Here is a 9,547-nt window from a genome sequence, read left to right as displayed (position 1 = left end):
TGGGGGCTGCGGAGGGAGCGCTGCCCCTCCCGCGAGGAGCTGGGCTCGGCCGTGGGGCTGTACGATGGGACGCAGCTCCGAGCCGGGTGCGCGGGGCCGAGCTGCTGCTCCCACTGCAACAAAACCACCTTTGTGCTTTGCCGTCAAGCGGTCTGTAAGAACGCAGCCAACATCCGCACCGCTCCAACCCGCAGCGGGGGCTGTCCCGGCACGATGCTCGGAGCGTCTCCCTGCAGGAGAAGCCCGGCCCTGGGGTTTATCCTTCCCGTACCGCTGCCGGGACCTCACGTGCGGTTTGCGGGGCTGGGCCGTTCCCCAGTTGGGGAAGCTCTGTGCTTTGGTGGCCGCCTGACTGCACGGTGCTGCCGGATGCGATGCTCCCAGCAACGGTGCTCGACGGGCGGGGAGAAATCCTCGCGTGCATTGACAGGCACCTGCTGTCTCTCTGGTGGTGAATTTAAAACGCCTGCTTCCATTCTTCAGGCTGCTCCGCCAGCCCGGAGCCACGCCGTGTGCTGCGGTGGGACCCGGGGATGGTGCTTACAGGGTTTTTCCCCCTTGGCACACAGGCGGTGGTGCTCGGGAGGCTGCTGCAGTCCAGCCCCCCTTTCTGCTTGCCCCCCGCTGGTGGGCTTCATGTGAGAGATGGCGAATGCCGAAGTGAGCGTCCCGGTGGGTGATGTGGTGGTTGTACCAAGTGACAACAACGAAGGGGAGAACCCGGAGGATACCAAAACCCAAGTGATCCTTCAGCTCCAGCCGGTGCAGCAGGGGTGAGTCAGGCGCCGGCGTGGTGGTGGTTGGGGTTTAGAGGGGTGTTTAGAGGGGGGGCTGCAACTCGATGCATTTTCCAGCTCCGTGCCAATAACGGAGGGGAATAAACCATCTGCAGCCTTGCCGGGCGTAACTCAAAAAGAGCTTTTGTGTATGAGCACTGCAGAGCCTCCGAGGGCTGAAGTCGTCCTGCAGAGACGCGGCCGCACCGTGCCATCCCTGCGTATTGCAGCTGCATGGCTTTGGCAGTGGGGAGCGGGCGTGGGGCACCCCAGCCCCGTGTCTGTCCTTTCCCGTCACCCTTTCTCAGCTCCAGGTGGGATTTTGCAGCATTGCAGCTGGTTTACGTGGTGGTCTGTGCCCTGTAAATCTGCATGCACCTCTGTGCTGGTTTTTATTGATCCTCTCAAATGCAGTGATGCCAGGGTGTCGGGGGGAATCTTGCAGCACTCTAAAGCAGCTGCCAGCAGGCACTTCTTCCTATAGGATGGAAATACACGGATCTGGTTTGGCAGTATTTGCAAAGCAGGGTTGCTGTGGGATTGACAGCAGCCCCGTGTGATCACGGGGGGAAGTCACCGATGCTGCAGAATGTCACACAGGGTTGGAGGGGAAATCCTGGGCCATTGAGCTCTGCTTCCTGTTGTTGTGGTAACTGCTTGTGTCAGGAATCAAAGGAAAAGGCCGAGGGAAGCGTCCTGCAGGGCTGTGTCAGTGGTGCTGGCAGTGCCTCTGCCTGTGTCAGTCCCTGGGACTGTTATCGTGCCTTTGTGCCAAAAAATGACTGTGATTGAAACTGCATCAAGCACAGAATGCACGTCCCTCGAGGAAAGAAACAAGCCAGATTTTTAGCCCTGCGCCATGAATCTTAATTTTCCACGAATCTTAAATTCCCATGATTTGAATAGCTTGTTTGTCCATGGATGCTCTCCCAACAGGATTTACCAGGAGGGCTCAGAGGCAAGCGCTGCTGTTGTGGCCGTGGAAACGCACACCATACACAAACTAGAGGAGGGGATCGGTGAGTGGCTGCGTGGCGTGGGCACAATCCCTGCTTTGCAGGGCTGAGTGGGTTCCCCTGCTTTGTGGGGCTTCCCTCTGGCTCTGCCCTTGCAGATGGTGTTCCCTGGGCTCTTGTTGTGGATGTGGGTGCAGGGTCTGGGCATGCTGTGGAATAAGAGAGCTGTTACTGCTTGGGCTTGGAGCTGAGATCCTGGCTATCTTGCAGTGCATGGTAAGGGCTCCCATGGGGTCACGGGGAGTCAGGATTTTGCTGTAGCCTCGGTGTGCAGATACTAGCAGCTGGGATGAGCGCTGTCAGGGTAGTGGCTGTGTCTGCACTGCGCTCTGATTGCTGTGCTTTGCAGAACAAATACCTGTAAGGTTTGGGTTGAGCGTTCTAAAGAGGCTGTGTGTTCTCCCTGCCCTCCTGAGGAACAGTGGGAAAAGCCTCCTGGCCTTAAGATGCTGGATCTTCACTGGTGTTGTGCTTCCTGTGTGGGTGAGGCTCTTCTGGCAGTGTTAGCAAAATCTAACCGTGGAGAACTTCTGATGAGCATGTAGCTGATATCTCTGCTAGAGAAACCAGAGCTCCAAGAGATCTGTGAGATGTGCGTTTCAAATTTTGGAGCATTTTTTTCCAGATAGTTGTTCTCATTGACCTTCCCCTTCCAGATGTGATCCCACTTTTTCCAAATAGACGAGCTTCCTTTTTGTATTAAAAAGCAGGTGTCACTTGCTGTTTGAGCCAGTAACAGGAGAAGGCTAAAACAGGACTGATCCTGAGCTAGGAATGTCCCTTCTTCTGGTCACAAGAGCATAGGACACTCAGCCTGTGGGCTTTCAGCTCTCAATGTATGGGGTTTGAGCCTCTTGGGTGGCAAGTTTCATTTGTCCCTTTCTTCCCTCAGACCCCAGCACTATTGAAACAAACGAGGAAATTGAGATTGCCTATCCCATCACCTGCGGGGAGAGCAAAGCCATCCTGCTCTGGAAGAAGTTCGTCTGTCCAGGAATCAATGTCAAGTGTGTGAAGGTAATGGAGTTTTCACAGCAGATTCCTTCTCTGTTCTCCAGGTCTGGCACTGAATCTCCACAACACTTCCTTACTGTTTGTGTTTCATCTGAGCCTCGGAGCTGAGCGACTTTACCTTTGTTAGTGCTAAAATTGTTTTTAGCATGAGCAGAAGGAGAGAAAGAGTGGGATAAGGGATGAAGGTCTCATTCACTTCATATTTCTTGGCTACTGCTTAAAGCAGAGTTGTATTTGGCTCTCATTGAGGGACTTGGAGATGAAGGCAGGAATGTGTAGTGAGATCTGCCAGAGCTTTTCTTCCTTGTTCCTTTCCCTTGGTGTCCTGATACTCCACTCCTGTCAGCTCCTCAGTGAGCAGGCTGCACCAAGAAGAGGAAGAAGAAGAGGTGCTGTTACCTTTTCCCATTCGACAGTGTGCTCACATAACAGCTGATGCACCGAGGCTGAGCCACAGGGCTCTGCAGTGAGAGCACTCCAGGGCTGACCCTCACCAGGAGCTCAGGTGCTGGAACAGGATGGAGCAGATGCCCAAGCGAATACCAATTGTCTGCTGGTCGATTTGATTTCGTAGGAAGCTCCCATAACAACCTCTGAGATGACTGTATGTTCTCACAGAAGGAGACCATTTGGTTCGTGCTCTGTACAAAAGCCTGCAGGGCTGTTCCTGGCTGGGGCTGTGTGGTTTGAATGCCAATGACTGGCAGGCTGTCCTCACAAACACATCCATGCTGGAGTTAGAATCACTGATGTGTTTAGGCATTCGAAGCTGGTAAGAATTTGAAAGCAGCTTCTCTTTCTGAGTAGAAGTAAGGGCTTAGATGAGCTGGACTGGCTGTGGTTATATGCCCAGTGTTTTCTGAAGCAATGCTACCCTGAGTTTGCTGAGCTTTTGTTTTATCTCATTGTCAGTTCAATGACCAACTGATCAGCCCGAAGCATTTTGTTCACCTGGCTGGGAAGTCTACCCTAAAGGACTGGAAGAGGGCTATCCGTCTCGGAGGAATCATGCTGAGGTATCTGACTTGCCCACCACTGTGTCCAGCTGCAGGATTTTGTCAGGGGATCTCCTGGGGGCTCTTGTTCCCTGCAGCAACTCTGGGGGAGAGATCCTGCTCTACAGGGCAGGATTCTTCATCCTGAGTAATAACAGCCTCACCTGGGGGAGCTGGGAGTGGGAGGGGGAGATGGCCCATAGCTGGAGATGTGTGTGAAGCTGGGGGTCGGCTTGTGCATCCCATCTGAAAGCTCTGCAGTTTTGTGTGGAAGAGTGGCACAGGGTTCCCTTTTCTCCATCTTTCCCGTGGCCGAAGTGGAATACTCCCTTTCATCTCCAGTCCGAGCCTTTAGCTGAGTCTGATTCTCTCCCACTCCCTGCACAGGAAGATGATGGACTCGGGACAGATCGACTTCTACCAGCATGACAAGGTTTGCACCAACACGTGCCGAAGCACCAAGTTTGATCTCCTGATCAGCAGCGCCAGAGCACCGATGCCGGGGCAGCAGAGCGTGGTGCAAACCCCAACCTCAGCTGATGGTAGGCTCTATAAGAAAGGCATGGCACGGGCTAATGCTAATGACTCCAGGCAGTCTGCTCCACGTCACCTGGAGTCAGCAAACAGAGCACAAGGCTGATGGCTTGATTTGACTGACATTCCAGCTACAAATAATCACATGCTTTGCAACAGGAAATGATCTCTTTGCAGAGGTCAAAGGAGAAAAATATCACATCGTTCATCTGGGCAGGTTACTTTTTTATAAGGCTGTGGGGGGGTGGGATGGCAGACTTGTCTGTAAGCTAAGGGAAATCTCCTGGAAAGCTCTGTGAGCACGTGAGAAAACATCGCAGCGGCTGGATATTGTCCCAGGTGTCCAAAATTTGATCCAAAAACTTAAGATCAAGTTGGATACATTTCACGTGTATGAACTAGCGTGGACTCAGGCTGTGTCATTTCCTAAGAGATAAGGGCACGTCTGAGGTGCAGAGCATTCTATTGGTGATGCAGAAGGAGAAAGGTGGCTGGGCTGAGACTTGCTCCCTATCTCTCTATTCTGATCCCTTTCTCCTTTAATACTAAAGCTCCAGTTTGGTTTTTCTGGTGGTTTTCCCAGGGAGCATCACCCAGATCGCACTGTCGGAGGAAAGCATGGAGGAGGGGATCGAGTGGAACTCTGCTCTGACAGCTGCTGTCACCATGGCCACTGAGGAGGGCATGAAAAAGGACACGGATGAGATCTCAGGTAACCTCTGGCTGCTCCTCGAGTGTTTTCTCTCCCTCTGCTCACATTTTGAAGGTGAAAATCCTGGAAATAAGGAGAGCTGAGGTAGTGCTGGAGCTGTCCCACTGCCCCTTGGCCATCCCAGAATTCAAGCAGAGCTCCCAGCCACTTGCAGGCAGCGTGGAACTTCAGCCTCGACCTTGGGGCTGATCCCTCGGATCAGTTGCTACCAGTTACAGTGAGGATTGTGGGGTTTTTGTTCATTTGGAGGATGTAAATGTCTGCCAGCCTGAAGCTAGACTGAAACCACCAGCGAGCAGAGTCTTGTTAGTGCCCTGTCAGCTCTCCTGGCTTCTCTGGCTGCAGCGCTTTGCTCTCCCTCTCAGGATCAGTACAGAAGCTGCAGAGGAATTTCCTCAAAGACTTTAAGCTCTGCATCTTGGGAAGATGAATAGAAGCAACAAAATGTTGCCTCAGAGGTCTTGGTGCTGTTTGAAAACTTCTTAGTGAATTGCTTCCTGGATCTGTCCACCCCAAATGGCCAAATTAGAAGTCATTTTGCAGTTATTCTTGCCAACAAGCTTACTGCATGTGACATAGGTTTAAGGTGGTCCTGTGGGGAAATGCCAAATCCTTGTATGTTTGATTTCTGCCTTCTCTCTGTGCCAGAGGACACGCTGATGTTCTGGAAGGGAATAGCTGATGTGGGGTTGATGGAAGAGGTTGTGTGCAACATCCAGAAGGAGATAGAAGAAGTGCTGAGAGGCGTCCAGCAGAGGCTGGGGCAATCTCCCTTCCAGATGACAGGTAGGTGATGAGCCAGAGCCTCCATCACGGGGAATAATGCTCGAAAGGGAGCTGCAGGCAAACCAGTGAGGAGAGTCCAGCCATGGCATTTAGAGCTATTGAGTCGGGATGGTGAGTTCCTTCCTGCTGGCTGAGCTCTGTGAGCTGAGCCTGAGCACTGTCTCAGCCTTCCCAACCATGGGATGCATTAATTTACCCCACTGCGAGGCAGAAGGACTCGATGTGCTGCCCTGCTCCTGCAGCACACTGACTGGCAGCTTGAGGAGTCCATAGGATGACTGTCCCCAGCTCCAGGTGCTTGTTAAAGCCTGCCTGGCTGTGCTGCTTGGCCTGCAGTTAGTCAAACACTTTTCTCCATGACTGTGAATTTAAACAGGTCTTGCTGTCTCACTTCTCATTCCGTCTCACCTGTGCCAAAAAAACTTGTTTTGGGGCTGAACCAGATGAGGGAACAGGTTAAAAATAGCTTCCCTCCCCTTTTGAGGCTTATTTCTGACTTGGGTCCGTTCCCTTATCCGGTTCAGCTCGTGGTCCTGTGATGCTCTAGGAGAACACCCATGCAACCTCAAACTTCATTTTACCCAGGATGTTTTTTTGCTTCTCATGTAGCTTTGGGCTGGCGAATCTTTGTGTCTGGTAGGTGGCAGCTTTTGAAAGCTGTGAGTGATTGAAGTCAGTGGATTATAATAGAAATTTTGCACGGCTTTTGGTGGAGCTGGCACATTAATGACACTGTCAGCTGCATGGGGTGATGTTTTGTAGGTGGAGATCTGGTTTGTATCTGTGTAATTGCAAATTATGCTTTCACTTTGCAGCAATTTTGAGCTGCTTGGGTGACACATCTCTGTTTCATTTTCATTATCATGTGAATGAATTTATTTAGTCCTTGGATGTCTGAAGGATGAAGGAGATGGCTCTGCCCTTGTCAGCCAGCACATGTGGAAGAACAGAAACAGTTTTATAAAAAGCAGCAGAACATTTTTGGTTTGATTCACAGCTTTTGAGTTCCTGACTGAGGCCCTTGGCCCCTGTGGGACTAGGCACTCATTCCCCTGCGCTTTCCTTGCAGATGCTGCAGTTTTAAACAACGTTGCTCACACGTTTGGCCTGATGGACACAGTCAAGAAGGTTCTGGACAACAGGAAAAACCAGACAGAGCAAGGAGAAGAACAGTTTCTTTACACGCTTGCAGGTAGAGTCAGTGCCCTGGCTTCTCATCCTCTTGCCACCCTTGGGAACCAGTGTGACCTTTCCTCAACACACCACCTAACAAACCGTATTTGCATTCTTGTTCAACCCACGTAGCCCTCAAACAAATGTACCCAACCCCTTTCCATCCTAGGGCTTGAGTGGAATTTCTTGTATCCTTTCCTAGGAGAGATCAGATGCTCAGGGCATTCAGCAGCCCAAAGCATGATCCGATTCAGCTGGCATTAGCAGATAGGTGCTGCTGCTAGCTGCGAGCTGTGCTGCAGTCATCTGAGCTGCTGGCAGTGCAGTGCTGCACCCAAGCTAATAAAACTCTTTAGTCTGCGTGGTGCTGAGCTGCCTGCTTGTCTCGGCGTGGAGCTATCCGGTGTCTCCCCTGAGCTGAAGCCAATAACCTGACCTGGATTCCCCAGAGCTGCTTGGTGGATGTGTCTCCCTCCTGTCTGTGTCCTGTAGGACTTATTCTTATCTGGGGTGTTCTAGTCCCCTACTGCCCTGGATAAATGAGATTAATGTGCTGCTTTTGGCTTGTGATGTTGATACAGATGAGGGTTGAGAGGGGTGTCTGAGCTGACCCAGGCAGCTCTGCTCCTTGTTCCAGGCACGGGGCTTGGCTTCTGGGGGACTTGGCTCAGTCACCAGTTCCTGCTGCTGGGAGGGGATGTCCATTCCCCGTGGGTGGGATTCCCCTGGAGACAGAAGTGCCTGTCCTTTTGGCAGTGGGAGTAGCTGAGCGGCGTGGAGCAGTGCCTGCTCCTCCTTGGGGTGGGCTGGCTGTTGGTGGAGCCCCTTGGGGCACTCATAGCCTGCTGCTCCCAGCCCCACGCACAGCTTAGCCGTTCTCTTTGCAGACCTGGAACGGCAGCTGGAAGAGCAGAAGAAACTCGCCAAGGACCAGAAAGCCAAGTCCCAAACCATCCAGAACGTGGTGCTGATGCCCGTCAGTGCTCCAAAGCCCCCCAAACGACCCCGCCTGCAGCGCCCGGCCTCTGCCACCGTCCTCAGCCCCTCGACCCCCATCCAGCAGCCTCAGTTCACGGTCATCTCTCCCATCGCCATCGCTCCCGTCGGCCAGCAGTTCTCAGTGGGCAACATCCCAGTGGCGACCATCAGCCAAGGCTCCAGCCCGGTGACTGTCCACACTTTGCCTTCAGGCTCTCAGCTCTTTCGATACGCCACCGTGGTGTCCTCCTCTAAGACCAGCTCCTCCGACACCGTCACCCTCCATCCGTCCTCCAGCCTGGCGCTGCTGAGCTCTGCTGCCATGCAGGATGGAGGTGCCCTGGCCAACGTGGCGGCCGTGGTCAACCCCGTGGAACTGGTGGCCATGGAATCCGGCCTCACCTCCACCATCCAGGCTGTGGAAGGCACTTCGGACGACGGGCAGACCATCATTGAGATCGACCCGGCGCCCGACCCCGAGGCGGATGCAGATGAGTCAGAGGGCAAAGCCGTGATCCTGGAAACGGAGCTGAGGACTGAGGAGAAAGTGGTAGGAGATGTGGAGGACCACCAGCACCACGTGCATAACGTGGAGATCGTGGTTTTGGAGGACTAGTGGGAAAAGCGAGCGTCAGCTCGGGAAAGAGTTGGGAATCTGTTTTATTTTGGGCTTGTTTTTTTTGTTCAGCATACTTTCCAGCCGCCCCATTTGTTTCCATGGATATTTTCATTGTACTGTATATATTATATATATATATATATATATAATTTTTTTTTTAAACAAAAAAGCTGGAGAAACGCGTGAGACCTGGAAAAGGCTCCATCTCCACGGAGCACTGAACAATACTGCCTGTTTGTAGGGTCGAGGAGAGACTGGATCTCTGCTGAAAACCCCACCGGGAGGGATGGGACAGGGCTCCCGGTGCTGGGAGCATGGTGCTTCTGCCCCAGGGCTGCTGCAGCCCGGATGGTTTCATGTCAGAGAGACAATACCCAGTGGCTGAGTACTGGTGGCACTGTGGGAAGGGTTGGCACAGGTACCTCATTTGTATTTTTATTTTTGCCCAGGGAAGGGAATTCTTTTGGACTTTTCACTGTCACCTCAGCTGGGATTTTTATTATTATTATTATTATTATTATTATTATTATTATTATTATTATTTTTGCTTGGGGGAAGAAGACAGGAATCCTGACTTCGCTGGCTGTGTTTTCCTCCACACACGTTGTTTTTATATCTCTATTTTTTTGTATTCGTTTGCTTTCCCTTCCCATGCCCACATTCGCCAGCTGCAGAGCCCCAGTCCCGCTCTGGGGCTGCACTCCTCTCCCCGCAGCACTTCTCCCCTTCCCTCTCCCCGCCTGGCTGAGCTCGGTGCTGCAGACACTGCTTGGAGACTTCTGATCACTTCACTCGCTTAAAGGCAAAAACAACAACTCGAGCTTAAAACCACAGCCTCCCCGCGGTGGGGCGTGCAAAGCATGTCGTGCTGTCGCTTTCCAGGAGCGCCGGCCTCCGGATCGGATCGGGGCGGTCCCGTTTACACTCCGTGCTGGGGCCGCTCC

The 9,547-nt window shown here is 52.7% G+C and overlaps 1 protein-coding gene across 1 annotated transcript; it reads left to right on the top strand.

The window, feature by feature from the left end:
- Positions 1-16: 16 nt before the first annotated feature.
- Positions 17-9,541, top strand: GMEB1 (glucocorticoid modulatory element binding protein 1). Its single transcript, XM_003212508.4, has 9 exons — positions 17-773; positions 1,713-1,795; positions 2,685-2,809; positions 3,719-3,822; positions 4,189-4,343; positions 4,919-5,047; positions 5,696-5,833; positions 6,903-7,025; positions 7,894-9,541. The coding sequence occupies exons 1-9, from the start codon at positions 646-648 to the stop codon at positions 8,598-8,600; spliced, it is 1,692 nt and encodes a 563-aa protein (XP_003212556.1). The 5' UTR covers positions 17-645; the 3' UTR covers positions 8,601-9,541.
- The last annotated feature ends 6 nt before the right edge of the window (positions 9,542-9,547 follow it).

The sequence above is a fragment of the Meleagris gallopavo genome, chromosome 25, assembly GCF_000146605.3.
Source record: "Meleagris gallopavo isolate NT-WF06-2002-E0010 breed Aviagen turkey brand Nicholas breeding stock chromosome 25, Turkey_5.1, whole genome shotgun sequence".
NCBI classification, from domain to species: Eukaryota; Metazoa; Chordata; class Aves; order Galliformes; family Phasianidae; genus Meleagris; species Meleagris gallopavo.
The sequence above is the reverse complement of the archived record's forward strand: the minus strand, read 5'-3'. Positions and strand labels throughout refer to the sequence as shown.